At 39.6% G+C, this 20980-nt stretch overlaps 1 protein-coding gene across 1 annotated transcript in view; it reads right to left on the bottom strand.

The window, feature by feature from the left end:
* LOC114645556 (keratin-associated protein 5-3-like) overlaps positions 1–20980 on the bottom strand; it is a 69351-nt gene that overhangs the window by 4858 nt on the left and 43513 nt on the right. The window contains exons 12-14 of the mRNA XM_051922597.1: positions 19298–19477; positions 19105–19146; positions 8246–8398 (exon numbers count right to left, since the gene is read on the bottom strand). Of these exons, the coding sequence (XP_051778557.1) occupies positions 8246–8398; positions 19105–19146; positions 19298–19477 (375 nt within the window). The remainder of the gene's footprint in view (positions 1–8245; positions 8399–19104; positions 19147–19297; positions 19478–20980) is intronic.

The following is a 20980-nucleotide window of genomic DNA, read 5'->3' as shown; positions in this document are numbered from 1 at the left end:
GGAGTCAAGTAAAGACTTGTTGCATGCATACTAACCATTGTGCTGTCTTCATATTGGCAATATGACATTGAGGATGAAGATGGGTCTTTCATTCCCACCACCTTCTGCAGTCCTTACACTACCAGATGAGCCTCCTATGCTGTGGACATGCTGGATTGAATCTTTTGAGAGATATTTAACAGCTGTACAGGTTCTTGAGCAGCTCAGCTCTGCTACTTTCTGCCTCTCTGATGGATCACAGTGGCCATGCAAGTTACCTTTGGAAGGTGTCCCCCACCAGTCAAGACTGAGACAGAGAGCAATTTAGGCCTAGACTGCCCAGAGGAAGTGCCAGTCAAAAACCTGTACCTGTTATAACCTGGTCTCGTCCAGGATACCTATGTGCTATCCCACAGAAAAGAAAAATGAAAAAAAAGTCTCCTTAATGTCTTTTTGCTTTCTCCTCGAAAAGATCGAAATCAGAAAAATATTAAATTGAGACATTTTCTTTTGTCTTCTGCTTTTCAAATTTTTCTCTTGAGAAAAAATACCCAGGTATTCCCACAAGCGTCTCCTCTTGAGTTTCAGCAGATACATCAGCAAAGTCACACATTGGGCTCACATCTTCCAAATAGTGTCTTGACATTTTTTTTTGTTTTGCAATTTCAAAGTATTTGCATTGTGTTCTCAGTAATATATGGGGAAATGTATGGGTGGTAGTAATAAAATACTTTACTATGATTACTAAACTGTAGTCATTGCTTTAGAATTTTACTATTAATTGCTCTAATTTATATGGCTGTACTCCAGTTAGATCTTACTCATTCTAGGTGATTAAGACTTTGGAAGTTTAGTCGTGAGGTATTGTGTTGAACTCCCACCTCTAACACCATTGTGTGGCCATGAGCAAGTCGCTTTATCCGCCTGATTCTCCTGCAGTTTTGTTTTCATCTCCTGGTCCAATATTCTTACTTGTCACTTTCACTTTCACAAAACAGTCTCGCTGTAAAAACCTTTTGCAAACCATCTAGACATTTATGTGACTTTAGCTAGGGAAAAAAATCAGCCGCATTAACCCAAACCGGACCCACAACACTGCCTACAGAGCGCAAAAGAAGACCGAAACACACTTTCCGAGCTGAAGTAAATTATTGCTGCACTCAGGGGGTGGGTGGGGGACATAAATGACACAAAGAGTGATATAAAGAAGGATATAGAGAAAGAAATAATGGACCAAAACAAGAAGAATGAGAAGCAGCATCAAGATATAAAAGACCTGGAGGAAAGTTTAAGTACTAAGTTTACTACAGCTTTTACAGAAATTGTAGGAGAAATTGATGAAAAAATACAGGAAAATGAGTAAGTTACAGAAAAAAATAGAGTACTTGCTGTTCAGCTTGAAGATGTTAAGCAAATGTTTACAGCTCATATTGAAATACTTGAATAATTGACAACAGCTGCAAAATCAGAATACAAAGTGCTCGCTGACAAACTGGCTGCACTGGAAGATAGATATAGAAGCAACAACGTCAGAATCGAAGGTCTGTGAAAGTCCAAACCCAGTGAAATTCATAGCTGAACTATTCTCTAAAATAATTAGAGTGGACTTCAAATTGAACACCAAGATCTCAGTAGCCTGCCGTATATGTAGATTGAAGTTCTCAAACCCAAGAAGCGTTATTGTCTGTTTATCAACAAATTACAGACCAAACAAAACTTCATGTCCCTTCCTCGACAGAAAGAGATTATATTTGAAAATACAGTATCTGCATTCATATTTTTCCAGATTTATCCACTACAACAGTTGCTTTTTTTGTTTCCCTTCAAATCCTTGATTTATTGTATTGGGAATGTACAGCCCGAAGAGGCAACGTGGGTCCCCCTTCCCATGGGCTCACCACCTATGGGAGGGGCCAAGGAGGTCGGGTGCAGTGTGAGTTGAGTGGTGGCCGAAGGCGGGGACCTTGGCGGTCCGATCCTCGGCTACAGAAACTGGCTCTTGGGACGTGGAATGTCACCTCTCTGAAGGGGAAGGAGCCTGAGCTAGTGCGCGAAGTTGAGAGGTTCTGGCTAGATATAGTCGGACTCACCTCGACGCACAGCTTGGACTCTGGAACCAATCTCCTTGAGAGGGGCTGGACTCTCTACCACTCTGGAGTTGCCCCCGGTGAGAGGCGCCGAGCAGGTGTGGGTATACTTATTGCCCCCCAACTTGGAGCCTGTACATTGGGGTTTACCCCGGTGGACGAGAGGGTAGCCTCCCTTCGCCTTCGGGTGGGGGGACGGGTCCTAACTGTTGTTTGTGCGTATGCACCGAACAGCAGTTCGGAGTACCCACCCTTTTTGGAGTCCCTGGAGGGGGTGCTAGAGGGCATACCTTCTGGGGACTCCCTCGTTCTGCTGGGAGACTTCAATGCTCACGTGGGCAATGACAGTGAGACCTGGAAGGGCGTGATTGGGAGGAATGGCCCCCCTGATCTGAACCCGAGCGGTGTTTTGTTATTGGACTTCTGTGCTCGTCACGGATTGTCCATAACGAACACCATGTTCAAGCATAGGGGTGTTCATATGTGCACTTGGCACCAGGACACCCTAGGCCTCAGTTCGATGATCGACTTTGTGGTCATGTCGTCGGACTTGCGGCCACATGTCTTGGACACTCGGGTGAAGAGAGGGGCGGAGCTGTCAACTGATCACCACCTGGTGGTGAGTTGGCTTCGATGGTGGGGGAGGATGCCGGTCAGGCGTGGTAGGCCCAAACGTGTTGTGAGGGTCTGCTGGGAACATCTGGCAGAGCCCCCTGTCAGAAGTAGCTTCAACTCCCACCTCCGGCAGAACTTCGACCACATCCCGAGGGAGGTGGGGGACATTGAGTCCGAATGGGCCATGTTCCGTGCCTCTATTGTTGAGGCAGCTGACCGGAGCTGTGGCCGTAAGGTGGTCGGTGCCTGTCGTGGCGGCAATCCCCGAACCCGCTGGTGGACACCGGCGGTGAAGGATGCCGTCAAGCTGAAGAAGGAGTCCTACAGGACCCTTTTGTCCTGTGGGACCCCGGAGGCAGCTGATAGGTACCGGCAGGCCAAGCGGAATGCGGCTTTGGTGGTTGCTGAGGCAAAAACTCGGGCGAGGGAGGAGTTTGGGGAGGCCATGGAGAATGACTTTCGGACGGCTTCGAGGAGATTCTGGTCCACCATCCGGCGTCTCAGGAAGGGGAAGCAGTGCAGTGTCAACACTGTATATGGTGGGGATGGTGCGCTGCTGACCTCGACTCGGGACGTTGTGGGTCGGTGGGGGGAATACTTCGAAGACCTCCTCAATCCCATTAACATGCCTTCCAATGAGGAAGCAGAGCCTGGGGACTCAGAGGTGGGCTCCCCCATCTCTGGGACTGAGGTCACCGAGGTGGTCAAAAAACTCCTTGGTGGCAGGGCCCCGGGGGTGGATGAGATACGCCCGGAGTTCCTCAAGGCTCTGGATGTTGTAGGACTGTCTTGGCTGACACGCCTCTGCAACATCGCATGGACATCAGGGACAGTGCCTCTGGATTGGCAGACCGGGGTGGTGGTCCCCCTCTTTAAGAAGGGGGATCGGAGGGTGTGTTCCAACTACAGAGGGATCACACTCCTCAGCCTCCCTGGAAAAGTCTATTCAGGGGTCCTGGAGAGGAGGGTCCGTCGGATAGTCGAGCCTCGGATTCAGGAGGAACAGTGTGGTTTTCGTCCTGGTCGCGGAACAGTGGACCAGCTCTATACCCTTAGCAGGGTCCTGGAGGGTGCATGGGAGTTTGCCCAACCAGTCTACATGTGTTTTGTGGACTTAGAAAAGGCATTCGACCGTGTCCCTCGGGGAATCCTGTGGGGGGTACTCCAAGAGTATGGGGTACCGGCCCCCCTGATAAGGGCTGTTCAGTCCCTGTACGATCGGTGCCAGAGCTTGGTCCGCATTGCCGGCAGTAAGTCGAACCCGTTTCCAGTGAGAGTTGGACTCCGCCAGGGCTGCCCTTTGTCACCGATTCTGTTCATAACTTTTATGGACAGAATTTCTAGGCGCAGCCAGGGTGTTGAGGGGGTCCGGTTTGGTGGGCTCAGGATTGGGTCACTGCTTTTTGCAGATGATGTTGTCCTGTTTGCTTCATCAGGCCGTGATCTTCAGCTCTCTCTGGATCGGTTCGCAGCCGAGTGTGAAGCGGCTGGGATGAGAATCAGCACCTCCAAATCCGAGACCATGGTCCTCAACCGGAAAAGGGTGGAGTGCCCTCTCAGGGTTGGTAGCGAGATCCTGCCCCAAGTGGAGGAGTTCAAGTATCTCGGGGTCTTGTTCACGAGTGAGGGAAGAATGGAGCGTGAGATCGACAGGCGGATCGGTGCGGCATCCGCAGTAATGCGGGCATTGCATCGGTCTGTCGTGGTGAAAAAGGAGCTGAGCCGCAAGGCGAAGCTCTCAATTTACCAGTCGATCTATGTTCCTACCCTCACCTATGGTCATGAGCTATGGGTAGTGACCGAAAGAACGAGATCGCGAATACAAGCGGCTGAAATGAGTTTCCTCCGCAGGGTGTCTGGGCTTTCCCTTAAAGATAGGGTGAGAAGCTCAGTCATCCGGGAGGGGCTCAGAGTAGAGCCGCTGCTCCTCCGCATCGAGAGGAGTCAGATGAGGTGGCTCGGGCATCTGATCAGGATGCCTCCTGGACGCCTCCCTGGTGAGGTGTTCCGGGCACGTCCAACCGGGAGAAGGCCCCGGGGAAGACCCAGGACACGCTGGAGGGACTATGTCTCTCGACTGGCCTGGGAACGCCTTGGGATTCTCCCGGAAGAGCTAGAAGAAGTGGCCGGGGAGAGGGAAGTCTGGGCATCTCTGCTCAAGCTGCTGCCCCCGCGACCCGACCTCGGATAAGCGGGAGACAATGGATGGATGGATGGAATGTATTATCAAATGTTATTTCAGTCTCCTTGGGATTTGTTTAATATCATTCCTAGGGTTTATTGTTTTGGAACTGTACTGTCAAAAGATACCTCAATTTTAACCTTTTCTACACCACTTCTTGGGGTGTTCATTTTGTTCTGGATGTGCTCTGTCTGTCTTGGCATGTCAGAGGACCGGGATTTCGTGAAGTATTGTCTTCCTCAGCCGGGAAGCAATATTTTTATAACCAAACAGTGAACTCTGTAAGCTGGAATGTCAAAGGTCTCAATCATGAATTAAATAAAAAGAAAGTATTCACTCTGTTAACAGGTATAAATGGAAAGATAGTATTTTTACAGGATACTCACATAATGAGTAAGGACCAGTTTCAGTTGTAAACGTGTTGGATTGGCCAAATTTTTCACTCTGGCTATACAAAGAAAACTAGGGGTGTGGGAGTATTAATACAAAGAACTATCCCATTTATAGTGTTAGATGTAATATGTGACCCTGCAGGGTGATATATCATCGTGATGGGCAATTTATTTAATACTAAAGTGATTCTGATGAATATTTATATATCTAATGTGGATGACAGAGATTTCATCCAAAATGTATTCACATCCATTCCTAATGTGAACACTCATAAAATTATAATGTGTTGAGACTTTAATTGTGCTTTAAAACCAGACCTGGATAAGTCTTAAGTTGTAGTGGTGACAACATCTAATACTGCAAAAATAATTATACAATTTGTAATGGATCAGAACTTATCAGACCCATAGAGTTTTTCAAATCCAAACCTTAGAGCATATTCCTTCTTCTCACAAGTTCATCATTGTTACTCAAAGATTCGTTACTTCTTTATACACAATACTTTTTTGCCCATTGTTGTGTAAGTATGACACTATTGTTATGTCTGACCATGCCCTTCTGATCATGGAGATATTATGTCCTACACACAGGGCCGGATTTATATGAAAAGAGGCCCTAGGCTATTCCACTTATGAGGCCCTTTCACCTTCCATTTTTAAGTTTGTAAATTATATGAGAGAAAATAAAATTTTGCTAACAATTTGAATGTAGGCCCCTCTTGATCTTGAGGCCCTAGGCTGAAGCCTAGTTAGCCTATAGGAAAATCCGGCCCTGCCTACACACTCATCTCATAGCTGGTGTCTTAACCCCCTGTCATTAGCTGATGAGCACTGTTCAGAATTTATATAGAATTTATATCTAAGCAAATTGATTCTTTTCTGAAGACAAATGGATCCCCAGAGGTCTTGCAGAAATACTATGGGAAACCTTTAAGGCATTTTTAAGATGACAGATTATTTCATATCCTTCTCACAAAAATAAATTGGAAACCAAGAAGGCACCTGAGTTAATCAGCGAAATTACCAGAATAGATCTAGAATACGCCAGGGACCTCATGTATAAATGGTGCATGCGCACAAAAATGTTGCGTAAGCCCGTTTCCACGTTCACAACGCGATTTATAAAACCTAAACTTGGTGTAAAGCCACGCACATTTTCACGCCAGCTAAATGCTTGCCGTACGCAAGTTCTCCTCTCGCTTTTGCAAACTGGCGGCACACAGCGTCAAAGCAGTGCTTTTGTTCCAGTGTGGTTTCCCTTTCTTTTTTAGATCCCTGACGCGGCTTTATCAAATACACTAAAATTTACCGCATATTGTTTATTAGTTTAAGGTATCAACACTTTCTATATCACTAAACATGGCTGTTTACCTGTACAAACTGTGCTTTATATTATGTTCCATAATGCTTTACATATAAATATCAGCTGGGCTTTCAGCCAAATGACCTACACACAAAGATTAACAAAGGCATACCTGTGTGATGGGAAAAGCAGCCCTGCCAGCAACACAGTTCATGCATATGGTGGTACATATAAGCTTGTCATTTCATTTGTATTAGCTAGAGTTCTTTACTAACATCCTCAGAAAATGATGAAAGCCTTAAGGAATATTTGGTCAACTGTTGGAATGTTATCTTACTGGGAAAAATGCATGGTGGCCTAGACACTGAAAAATGGGCAGAAACGTCTAACATTATGTGGAATTTGCACAGTATTCCTGCTTTTGTGCCACTATTTGTCGAAGCACTCTGGGTTTTCTCTCACAACCCACAGAGTCATAATTGAAAATTACATAGCAACCACAATGGATAGAAGATGATGCAATACAACACATTTGAGATGACTTATGGTTAGTCTGAACATGCACAATACAGTGCTTAGCCCGTTATTATACTGTAGCTGAAGCCAATGTCAAATGAACATAGATGCTCCACTGTGGGACTGCACCATTGTTAAACAACATATCGTCATGAGGTTTCTTTGGGCAGAGTGAATGAATCCTGTTGAAATTCACTAATGGATCTTGACTTGGGCAAATCAGTAAGCAGTTTGGGTACCAATCTTGCACAAACTGTATGATACCTCAATGGCATGTGCAGATCCATAGCTGATGTCCAAATGTGTAGCAACAGCTGACAACGTAATCTGTTGGTCTTTTCTGATGAAGGTATTCGCCCTGTCAATGTAGTTTTTTGTTTGTGCGATGTTGATGGTCAACCAGATCGAGCTTTGCTGGTTTCATTTGTTCTTCCCACTTTAAACCTTTCTACCTATTCATAAACTTTTTATTGAGTTATGCTGTTTCCACTTCCATAATGAACTAACATCCTTCAGTGAATTTTATCAGGTTTCACTCTTTCTACCCAAAGAAATCTCACTACGGCTCATTGTTCAACAATGGTGCAATCCTGCAGTAGAGTTTACTTGACCTTGTCTTCATCTAGTCTAACTGCAGAGTGCTACATTGTACATGTTCAAACTATCCATAAGCCATCACAAATGTGTTGTATTGCATCAGCTTCATGATTTACTCTCCTATTTATCATAACCTTGAAGCATTTTACTTTCATAATACATTCTGAAATGTTCTCAGTTTTTACATTTCTATAAAATGTATTACACCATTGAATTAGAAATTAGAGATAATTGAATAAAAAGGTCACCAATGCAGAAGAAAGAAATTAGAGATAACTACAAATATTAATCTTGTTAACAAGCATATTCATGGATTACAGTTCAGAGTTTAACTTTAAACCTGAAATATTAGGTTCTCTAATCCTGTAAAAAAAATCGACATACCTGAAGCAGTGGGTGACATGCCAGTTGACTGCTCACAATAACCTAAAATAAAGTATTTCTAATCAATGTAGGATAAAACAACAATCTGTACCTGCATTAAAACAGAATCTCTGTCCAAGCCCAAATCAAAACGTCTACTGTCTTAATATTTAATTACAGCAATAATTTCACATTAAACTGAAAAACTTACCAAAGTTAACATAGGGACAAAAGTCACAGAAGTCAGGGCAGCAGTTGTCGTTGTAGCCACAGGAATATTCGCATGAGCAGTTTGAAGCAAAAGAAGAGCAAAGGCCATTACAAGAATCTCCTCCTCCCTGGGCTGTGTAACCTATAGTAGGAACTGAAGTGCGAATATTAATAAAAAAAAAAATTTATGTCCCAGAGTTAACTAAATATTACGACATGGAACAACTGCCAAATATTTCATTAATCTATTTTGCCACTTAGAATTTTCTTATTTCACTGTAAACTATGGTGTGATGTACTGTATATTTGGAGCTGAAGTATGAATGTCACTTAAAGGTGCTTGAATAAAAAATAGTCATATTCAACAGCTATGCAGATGTTAAGACATGGAACACTTCTAAATATTTCATTAATCAATTTCTGCCATTTATTATTATCTTATTTCACTCTTTTGAAAGAACATTAGTCATCAATGTTAATATGAGGGCAACTGACTCCACCTCTTCCAGTTCCCTGCCTATAAATCCCACAGCTGCAAGAAGGAGATGTTCTTTTCAGAACAGACTGTACTGCAAGATGGAGCTCATTGCAATCTGAGAGAATTATTTACTTACCTAGCCTGACAGCTTTTTTATTTTTACTTTTGTTATTATTTGTACTAGTGTGCAATTTTAAACAAGAAGATCAAAAGGAAAAAAATAAAACACAGTCAAGGACTGGTAGGAGATGGAAATATCACAGCACAAGACTTATAAATTCTAAGCAAAACCAAAATCTAAATATCAAAAATCAAGAATACATAACACTAAGTTAAAGTAGAAATTCCTAACCAGAAACTGAGTGAAATAAGTACTGTGATGTTGCTTAGAATTATTCCAAAGCCAAGATAACATTGTGCGGCCATCTTGAAAAGTGTGCACATGATAAGAAAAATCCTTAGCATGCTGAGATGAACTCGATGCTACTGATCATTAGATCTGCATCAGTATACGCTAGTTTCCATATGTAAATATATTCCACATTAAAATTCCTTTTAATAGTCCGATCCAATTGGCAGTTCATTGAGACGTTATCACATTATAAGACTTCTAGTCATTGGGTATGTCAGGCTTGCCAACCGCAGTTGCTGGTCTCGTCACCGAACCATATCAATTTAAATGACTGAAAATTACTGCCCATGTCACACTTACTGACTGAGTCCCGACATTTCAGTGCAGTCGTGTTGCCCCTTTTTGTGACGGACAATAATGTGCTCTCTGACGGAGTTGGCGCCTTTATGAAGAGTTAACATGTGTGGCGAGTTCAGCCACAGTCTCTGCAATTTTATTTCTATTTTCCATTCTGTCATGGTATATAAAACATGAAACATAGTACAGATGAGTTTCTCTTCTGTTTGTGAGGTATAACAACACACATGTTCCTTATTTCTTGTCTCTGCATTCTATTCATTGTACTATCCGATGAGCATTCGTTTGTTGTCACCTCTCATGTCCCCACGATAAAAGATAATCTTAGACTTACAGTGGAACCTCGGTTTGCGAGTAACTTGGTTTGCGAGTGTTTTGCAAGACGAGCAAAAATTTTTAATAAATTTTCACTTGATAAACGAGCGAGGTCTTGCAGTACGAGTTGTTTGTCTGCTGAGAGTCATGTGATCACAACTGAGCTGATGGTTCTTCTCTCTCTCTCACTGCGGGATTGTGGGCAATCGTCTCCTATTCTCCGTCTGAGTCGACGTGCCTCACTCATATAGTCAACATCCGTACGAGCGTATAGTGTTTACTAGTGATGGGCCGCTCAATACTCAGGTTTTGACACTGTGTCGAGCTTTCGAAGCACTGGAGATCGAAGCGCCGCTTCGAGGCTTGCTTCAAATGTGCCCGTCACGTGATTTTGAGTCATGCTAGCGTAATGACGTCATTGATATCTGCGCAGTCAGCAATCGATTTGGTCATTCACTAGTCTCTTAAAGTGCTTTGGCTCAAAGCGTAAAAGCAGTTGTTCTTGCTACAGCGATAAGGTTCGCTAACCTAAGTTCAAATCCTAATTGGGGCTCGCATATGTTGAAATAAGGATTTTGTATAAAACAGTTAAGTAGTACTTGTCTGAAAGTTAACAAATATATTTTGGAGACATTATTAACGATTTACATGGGGCACCTTTTTCCTTGGTGTGGAATTGTGTCCACCTAGAATCTGTAACAAATTAATGAGCATATTTTGCGTAAGGTAGCACGTATTATAACAATCCAGAATCAACTCTACCCCATGTCGATCATATCAGACAGGCTAAGAAACGCTTCACTAAAGCCGACGTGGTCATTACACCAGTATATGCGCAAGACACTCCTCATTAAACGTTTTTACTATTCAGTGATTCCCAGATCTGTAGCTGATTTGTATTATTGATTTCCAAAAAGCAATGTGAGTAAAAGCGTGTGTTGCATAACTAATCACAACTGTCTTCTGCAATTTTAGGAAAGCTTCGGGAGTTTTGCGTTAATGAGACAACAAAGTTGTAAAGAAAACTTTGCGAATTCATCCAGAGGTGAACATAAAGATCACTCAAGTACTGACAAGAAGGAGCAGCTGGATAAGCACATCTGGAGCCAAACTTTCAAAAAAGCACCTGACTTTGTCAGCAACATCCTTTTCTTCTGAATGCATCTTATTAAAGGCTGCGCGAGGGGGAATGGGGGAATAAGTAATCTTCCGAACTGCAGCACAACAGAGTAAATCATTGATGTAAATAGAATTATTGAAAGACTAAGCTTTTGTCATTTCTGTATTCTTAAACCATCTTCCAGTCCCACAATCCCCCGCTGTTATTGTCACGTTTAACGTTCCCTGCTCCTCACCTGTCGTGTCACCCAAAGCATCAACACTCAGTTTCATTCAAGACTTTACCGTCCTTCCTTTCATAGACATAAAATAAGACACACATTCCCTCTACATACGTGTCCAATAATAATAGTAAACTAGCAGGAACGAGAAAAAGCACAAGATGGGAATATTCATGACAAGAGCCTCGGCATCAGGGTGAGGATGTGCCTTGTCACCCATTACGTGAGCTCGTCTGCCACCCTTCAGTTGCACTGGCACACCTTACACTCTGGGGCAATTGCAATGGAGAATACCGACAGTGTACACCTTCAGAAGTGGAATAAATCGACTGTATAAGTAGAACATTTCAGATAAACAATGAATTTTGTTAATCATAAACAATGCAACACAACTATTATATCTGTTGTTACTTTTTATTTATTCTCACCAAACGTTACATATCTACATGGGAAATGAACATGGGTAATATGTTTGTAATCATTCTCACTAAAATACACTGTCAAAATATATTAATGAGCAAACTGAGACACATTGGCCTTTAGGAAATATTAAAAAGCGTATGCGCTGTCATTTAGGACAAAATGCATTGTTAACTTGACGCACTCTCTACTGATGCGATGTCACGAAAAAAAAGAAACAGCACAGTCCATGCGAACTCATATCCTCCTTGGTTTTTGACCTTATGATTGTCAACATCAAATCAATAAAGTCATTTTAAGAAGATGACAAGTCAGCTATAGTCAGTTCAATTAACGTTCCTTTTAAAAAAAATTGCTTATACAGAATATAAATCAGAATCTCAATGATGCGGGACTCGCGAGTAGTAACAAATAATATGTGACACTGAGGAATTGTAATTCCTAATAACAGGAACAAGTAAAAACTACGATTTCCTAAAACGGACACTGTAAATGTAGGCATTTCAATAAATAATTTAGGAGACTTGTGTGTGCATTTCAATACCAATTTAAGAACTACGTAGGCTACCTGTTGTACTATAAACGCTACCTCAAGCAGCACGTAACAGTAAATAGTCTAAAAGGACAATGACTGACTGAAATGAAAATGCTGCACTGCTACAATAAAGGTTCACACTGTCATTCTGCATGTTTAGAAGGCGCTGATTGGCTGAAACTGTTTATAGCGAATTGTCTTAAATTGGTAGTGCCGTATAGCGATCAGAAATGAAAAGACACATTTAGGCATGCTGGACAGTAGTTTTTTTTTTTCTACAATACAAATTCAGTACGACACCAGGGTCTCCAAACACACAAATATGAAGCTTATTACATTTTACAGTGAAACTCTTTACATACACAATATAATTAGGGACGTGTGCCCCCTGCCCGACTACGGCAGCCCAACCTTCCCTCGACAGCTCGATTCACTCGCTATCCGTCTAAGCTGAAAATATTGTTAAATGGAGGAATTGAAAAAAAACATTTCACAAGTGGAGGATCGATGACGCGAACCCCTGGTGTTTTTACTGAGAGACAGTTACAATACCATTGAGCCACCTAATCAGGATAATTAACGAGCTTCGCACAACTGAACTACTACTACTGTTCTTACTGCGGCGGATGTGGAAATATGTTGTTTGACATATACACGTTAAATTGGTTTAATTGACACGAGAGTATCATTGTTGTATTCTCTTAATGAAGACAAAAAAATTATATTTATAGATGTATACTATATGACGTACGGTTTTGAACAAAATTAAGCGTTCCATAAAAAGGTTGCACGATTTACCTAATCTTTTTATATATATAAAGTTGATATATGACAATATATATTTTGACATTATATATCAGACAAAGGAAATCACAGCAAACCACAAGAACAATAATTACTTCTCAGCAACTACCTGAATTGTAGTTTAACTATATTAAGTGAAGTGTGTAATGTCAATACGAATTACAAAATATAACTAGAGAGTTAAGTGTCAGATAGACTCTCAAAATATAGAGGTCAATGCCTTTGAGTGTGCTGAGGCTTCACAAAGATTCAGTAACCAGTGACCATGTCTGCTCGAGACTTCGAAGCCCTATCATGATCCAATCTCAGTACTACGCATGTCTGAGGCTTCAGAGCTCCGTCATGATCTCAGTACTACGCATGTCTGAGGCTTCAGAGCTCCGTCATGATGCAATCTTAGTACGCATGTCTGCTCAGTGCTTCTAACCAAGCTTGATGATTCCAGTGTGCATGTCTGCTTGGTGCTGACGAGCTCATGTTTGAAGTACATATGGCATCAACAGAGTTCAAAAACTCGACAGAATTCCCATTGAAATGAATGTTTATGGATGATCCATACATGTTAAATGATTGTGCCCGATAATACTTTGTGGTAAAAAATAAAATTATAAATTATACATCATACAAATTCTGACTTGTAGAATGCATAATGCTGCAAAGAAGAGCTTTAGTAATACGGTGACAACACATCTCTCACTATAATACTCTCATAAATATCCATTCTTCACCTCATGCAACGTTTTCATGCAACACTGAACGTATGTCATACAGTATACATCTATATATAATTGTTTTTGTCTTCATTACATACATACATACATACATACATACATACATACATACATACATACATACAAAACATGCATTATATATACATCCCCTCTGCCGAAAACAGTAGTGGTGCAGCGGTAGCGTTGCCGCTCCATAATAAGGCTTGCTTGGGTTCGGGTCCCACGTCCACGAATTGTGACCCAAAAGAGTCTGTTTTTCTTTTTCTTTTTTTCCATTTAACAGCAAATTCCACCGTGGACCGAGAGCGAGCAAGGCGAGAACACTAGTAAAGATATATCAAATGGAAATGGGCATCTTGTTTTATGTCTATAACAAAAAAAAAATATTTGAGTGACGATTTCAACTGTTATTGTAGTTGTTGATGGCGGGTTTAGCGTTTTAAAATTTTAAATATTAAATTAATAAGGTGGAATGTGTTCTTACTTTGAGTGTTGGGGGGGGGGGGGGGGGGGGGGAGCTACACGATAAATGTGTTAGTAACTGGGATTGCGCCTCTATAACTGGAAGATTGCTTAGGAATGATACAGATTGGACAACTATATGTTTTAGGAAATGTTTTATTATTGCACTGTGCTGTGACTAAGACAACTTCTTCCTGATCGCCTGTCCGGACCTTGAAGATGTGTTCACGAGGGACGGATGCTGTTGTTAAAAGCAAATGCTTTTTCGGCAGCAGGTCCAGATGTGTTTGTCCCGCTGCTTTTTGTTGTTACCTCAGCACTCAAGAAGATCTTTAATGCCGACCTTGATACATGCACTGCTCACCTTGGAGTGTCCCGTGTCTGTCTGTGTGTCAGTGTGCCGGTGACTGATCTGCGCCGTGTCTCTCAGCCTCTCTGATGAGCTCCGGATTGACACCTTTGAATGTTTGGTGCAGCAGAGCAAATTCAACCTGATCTACCACAGTGGGTTTGTTATCACCTTATTCAATGGAGGGGTTCATGAACGTCAAATGGCGATGAATAGAAGATGAATTAATGTAAATACGTGAGCTGCCTTACGCAATTAGTCATCGCATTTTGATGGCGATTCTAAGTGGGGATGATTCACGAACAGATCTCTTATGCGATCCTTCCACAGTATCTCTCAAAATTATTTAGTTCAAATTGATTATAAAGATTTCACTCGAGATTATTTTTTTAATTTTTATTAATTATGGTGAGTGTTTAGTTCGGATTGAACTCGGGCTAGCACTACGCTCAGAATTTGAAAAGCAACCACCTTAGTTAATTGAGCCACTGACGGCATCTTTTCTCTTTTACTTTTGAGCTCCAAAAAATATTGTAAAGTATTAATAAATGAAATAGTTTAATACTTGATTGAATAATAACATCTGTGATTTAAGGATTTCACATTTTCTTTCTCAAATGTGCTTACATATATCATGGCAAAGTACAGGGATAAACCTTTATTTTCTGTCTACTCCGTTTTAATTAAGTCCTTTCTACCCCATTAACCATTAATGCCATCACAACAATAGGCTTCATAGCCATAACACCTGGCAAAAAGTTGACATCTAGGTCAAAGCTATTATATGTAAAAATGTACTACCTTCTCTTAAGACTACAAAATGTCAACAAAAGTTCAGAAGCAATGTTTTTATAACCAAACAATGAACTCTGTGAGCTTGAATGTCAAAGGTCTCAATCATGAATTACAGAAAAAGAAAGTATTCACTCTGTTAATAGGTTTAAATGCCAAGACAGTATTTTTACAGGATACTCACATAAGAAGTAAGGACCAGTTTCAGTTGCAAAGGTGTTGGATTGGCCAAATTTTTCACTCCGGCTATACAAAGAAAACTAGGGGTGTGGGAGTATTAATTCAAAGAACTATCCCATTTGTAGTGTCAGACGTAATATGTGATCCTGAAGGGCGATATATCATGGTGATGGGCAATTTATTTAATACTAAACTGATTCTGATGAATATTTATGTACCTAATGTGGATGATAGAGATGTCATCCAAAATGTATTCACATCTATTCCTAATGTGAACACTCATAAAATTATAATGCGTGGAGACCTTAATTGTGTTTTAAATCTAGACCTGGATAAGTCTTCAGCTGTAGTGGCAATAACATCTAATACTGCAAAAATAATTATACAATTTGTAATGGATCAGAACTTATCAGACCCATGGAGTTCTTCAAATCCAAACCTTAGAGCATATTCCTTCTTCTCACAAGTTCATCATTGTTACTCAAGAATTCATTATTTCTTTATAAACAACTAGGGGCTGTGCCCCCTGCTTGCTTTGCTCGCCCACCCTCCTCAAAGGGGCGCGCTCTGCTGCTCGCGTTGTGAAGGGGGTGCTGAACGCACTCTAAAGAGATGCAATTGGATCAGCTGCTGTCTTGCTGCTGCTGCTGCCGAGCTGCATGTTCTGCTTGTCGCACTGCGTGTCGATCATTTAAAATCCTGTGCAGCAGCTGTCTATCTATCTATCTATCTATCTATCTATCTATCTATCTATCTATCTATCTATCTATCTATCTATCTATCTATCTATCTATCTATCTATCTGTCTGTCTGTCTGTCTGTCTGTCTGTCTGTCTGTCTGTCTGTCTGTCTGTCTGTCTGTCTGTCTGTCTGTCTGTCTGTCTGTCTATCTAATCTTTATAAATTCTAATCTTTAAAAATCATCCTGGGCATTGTCAGTGTGATGGAGTTTGCATGTTCCCCCTAAGTGTGTCAGCTGTTTTTCCAATTTTCAGAGAAGTGGTTTCACCCTATTGGCAAAAGAAATCTATGAAAGTGGCACAAAACCTCAAGAACAGGAAGAGAGAGCAAGGACTGGCGGTAGCAGCAACAGAGGTCCTACACATGTCAAGGAAAGTCAAGGGGTCATCTGTCCTTATGTAATGCTAGAAAAGTGAGAGAGAGATGCGACTATAAGGAGAGAATGAAATGTTCCCATTGTATGTTTGGCAAGGCAGTGACCCAGCAGACAAAGGCACACCTAATTATCTCATTAGTATGTAAGACAAGAATAGCAAAAGTCTACAGGACCTCCAGGCCACTACAGGGTTCATGGTCCAAAATTGGGAGTTATGGGTCTGCACTTTTTTGGCTGGGTGTGACTGAATAAGTGAGAGTATGCCCTAGAGTGCACTGGTACACTGTCAAGCACTGGTTCCTAAGCTATATTAAAAGAGTCTGTGATCAAGTACTAACAAATGATAAAATAAATTGCCTTGTATTTTACTTTGTTACGTTTAGGTTAATTTTGCTTTGTGGCAGTGTTGTCTGTAATGGGTCCTATGTACAATTTTGTAATGATTTTAACAGCTCTCTAGTGACTGGGCCTGTTACAAAATGTGAGAATAGAAGTGTACAAATGTCATAGTTATTTTGGAACTGGCAAAGAGTGATGTTTGTGGTAGTAATATAAGAAAGACACAGTGTTCCCCAGGACTTGTACAGTATATGTGCCCAAGTGTGAAGTGTGATTTCTGGTGACAAAGTAGTGATAATAAACCTTGTATTAAAGGATTCCATGTGAATAGTTGCCTCTACGATGATAGCTGAATTAGATGGTTTTGTGTTTTTCTGCTTTAATCAGACTAAAGTGTACCCCTTTTGTAATTTAATAGTCAATAAAATTATAACTGTCAAAGATTTTAAGGATAGCAAACTAAAAATGAAAGCATCACTTTTCAGAGGATGCTGTGGTATCAAAAACAGAATTAGAAGTTTTGAATGACCTTTATACATATTCATACTGTTCAATCTTAAGCAATATATGTATTTCATAAAAACATCTGTCTATCAAAAAGCCTTTCCTCTTTAAAGTCTCTAGTTAGGTAAACTTGTGACACTACAAAAATGTAACATTTTAATAAGAAAATGTAATGCAGGTATTGTCACCATCTTGTCAAATGAACAGTGAAGCTTTAATAATAAAGCAACAACTTTGTAAAGTTTAACTTAATAGCCAAGGCTTACCTGTTTGACTGACTAGTTGAGAGTTACAGTATTCTAAAATAAAGAGATTGATATTAGAGCAGAGGAAAACTGACCATTCACAGTGACTCTATCTAGCAAAAGTGATCATCTCAGTCAAAACACAACATTAATAATAATTTAGACATTCATCAGATCATTTAATCTGCTCAATCCTATTTTAGGGATGCCTGGAGCTGAAGCCTACATTGGGATCATCATTTGCAAGGGAAAAGCCATCCATGAATGGAGTAGCACACTCTCATCCTCACTCACATTGAGCCAGTTTAAAGTTCTGAATTCTCCTAACTGACACATCTTTATGATATTGGAGAAAGAGCCATATAGGTACAAAGACAACATGCAAGCTCAATGCAGAAACAGAGACCACATTGAGTTTTAAACCCTGGTCACACTTGTAAATCTTCAGGCATGATTAGAATAATAAACTGTAAAACGTACCATAATTATTGTAATAGTCATTGGAGCAGTAGTCACAGAAGTCAGGGCAGCAGTTATTGTTTTCAATGCAAGAGGCGGCACATGAGCAGGTTCCAGCCCACCCAGAGCAAAAGCCATTGCAGGATCCTGGGGTAACTGGTGGTGGAAGAATATATAATGTTATTCTGCTTCATAAAAAGGTGTTTATGTAAGATTACAAATTAAAGAGTATTTTGACAATATGATAAAAGAAATTAAAACTAGAGAGCATGAAGCATTTTATGTAAATTCTCAGAATGCTCTACTCCTACGAGAAGAATCATCTCCCTTTTAAGTCATTTTTTGAATAACATTAAACATGACACCCGGGAATTAAATTAAAGGCTTTAACTTAAATGGTATCATTTTCATATGTTTGCTCTTTATATACCTAAACCTTGGATCATTTCAGTTTAATAATAATTTCTAAAATGTTCTTGAACATTTTCAAATTTATAAAATGTATTACACACTTTGAATAAAAAGATCACCAATGCTTGAAAAACAGATTAGAAATAACAAGAAATTGATTTGATTGTATAGATTGTTATTTGTTTTAATTAAAATCAATAAAAAGAAAAAAGAAATAATTCAGCTGAAGTTGAAAACCATGTGTAACCTTCTAAAGATGATGTTATATAAAAAACAAGACTTACGCATAGATGAAAGACTCATGGTATCTGCAACATGAACAAAGGTGAATAAATGTTAGAAACTCCATATACAAGCACTATCTATCTATCTATCTATCTATCTATCTATCTATCTATCTATCTATCTATCTATCTATCTATCTATCTATCTATCTATCTATCTATCTATCTATCTATCTATCTATATATCGGTGATTTGATACTCATTATCTATATATCTATGTGAATGTTTGTTTTTTTTCATATAGAATCTTTAAAAATTGTCCTGGGCATTAGAAATAACAAGAAATATTAATCTTGTTATGAAGTATATTAATGGATTACAGTTCTGAATTTAACTTAAAACCTGAAACGTTAAGTACTCTAATTCGGTAAAAAAGTAGACATACCTGTTGAAATCATTGCTGCGGAAGTTGACTGCTCACAATATCCTAAAATAAAGCATTGCTAATTAATGAAGAATGAAGCAATAATCAGCTAAATGTATTAATACAGACAAACTCTGGACAAACCTACATCAATAATGTTACTGCTGTAATGTTTAATTTCTGTAATAACTTTATGGTAAACAATGAAACTTACCAAAATTAACATAAGAACAAAAGTCACAAAAGTCAGGACAGCAGTTGCCATTATTGACACAGGAATATTCACATGAGCAGTCTGCAGCAAACGAAGAGCAAAGGCCATTACAAGAATCTCCTCCTCCTTGGGATGTGTAACCTATTGTTGAAAGTGGAATGAATATATCATTTAAGTACGCTTCAATAAATAAAAAAAAAAAAACATAGTTAATTAAATATTAACACATGCAACACTTCCAAATATTTAATTAATCTCATTTTGCCATTTATAATGTTCTTATTTCACTATTCTGAAATAACATTAATCATCAATGCTATAATTACATTATTATATGATGATTATTTTATTTACATAAAGAAGAAAAAACAACAGATTCATCTTGTATTAGATGCACATTCCTTACATGCAGTGTCACCACACTTAAGTAGAAATTATATTTTACACACTACATTGCTAATTATAACTATTTACTACAACTTTATATACTAAAAGCATCCTGTCACATAATAATTAATTATAAAAAAAACATAGGTGTCCAGTCTAATAGCAGTGTGCCAATTTTGTGAGTCATCAAATTAGGATTTAAAAGTTTATTTCATAATTTTCTTCTAAGAAAGTTCTGTGAGGTTGTTTAGAATTATCACAAAGCTAGGATAACATTGTGTGGCCATCTTGAATGATGATCTTGTGATAATATCACACATTGCTGCACCGATGATCATGTAGCAAGTGATAAGCATCTTTAGTACAAATAACAAGGCTGCAGTCACACAACAGAAGTCCAAAATATTTACAGACACAAACAAAAGCCATTCTGAAATGGCGCTGCAATAGCATCATCATAATAACAATAAAAATAAATAACTATTTGAATAACGTAATAAATCAATTCAAAAATCAATAGAAATGACTGTAGAGGCTCAAAAAACAAAAACAAAAAACAACAACAGTTGAATGCATCAGCAATTTTGAATGCATTTTCCTAGCATTGTTTGCTTCTATTACTATTTATTTTTATTTACTGTTCCTGACTCTGTTATTTCTTTCCAATATGCAAGAATATATGAATACATTCTGAGATTTTCATAAAATTAAGAAGACTAGTGGGCATGGTTCATTATCTCATTTATTTGTTCATTTACATTATTTGGCAAGTCAGATTCTGTTTTATTAGTGTCCAATTACCTTCTGTTTCATTAGAATATTGAGTCATTTTTCTGTACTCTTCAACTTAGAGCTTTTGAGCACTGTTTTTGTTTAGTGCTTCTTTTCTTATCTTTGTTTTGCCAGCACTGTGCTGTTTAGTACTCTTTTAGGAGCTAATTTAGTCAGGCAGGTACTCACTCTAACTGCATATGGTCAAGTTAGTAAATCAAAATCTTACAGGTTCCACAATAAAGCCCATGTTTTCAGCTCCTTTTTCCCAGGCTTGAGCAAGGCTCCTTACCATCACGTTGTTTATTATTAGAGTTTGCATTTGCTAGAAATGGGCAGAGTCTGTGCCATAATTATTGCAAATAAAGTGACCAGAAGATTAAAAGACTAAACGGGGGGAAAGCAAGCTCAGGAAAAGATCAAATCCAGTAACACTAACAAGATCACCAAACTAAGTAGTTTTTGGGTCAAATAAAGAATCAAAGTCAAAAATCTAAGCAGAATTTAGGAATCAAACTAGCCAAA

Source organism: Erpetoichthys calabaricus, chromosome 2 (genome assembly GCF_900747795.2).
Source record: "Erpetoichthys calabaricus chromosome 2, fErpCal1.3, whole genome shotgun sequence".
Lineage (NCBI taxonomy): Eukaryota > Metazoa > Chordata > Cladistia > Polypteriformes > Polypteridae > Erpetoichthys > Erpetoichthys calabaricus.
This window is presented reverse-complemented; position numbering and strand designations above follow the sequence as displayed.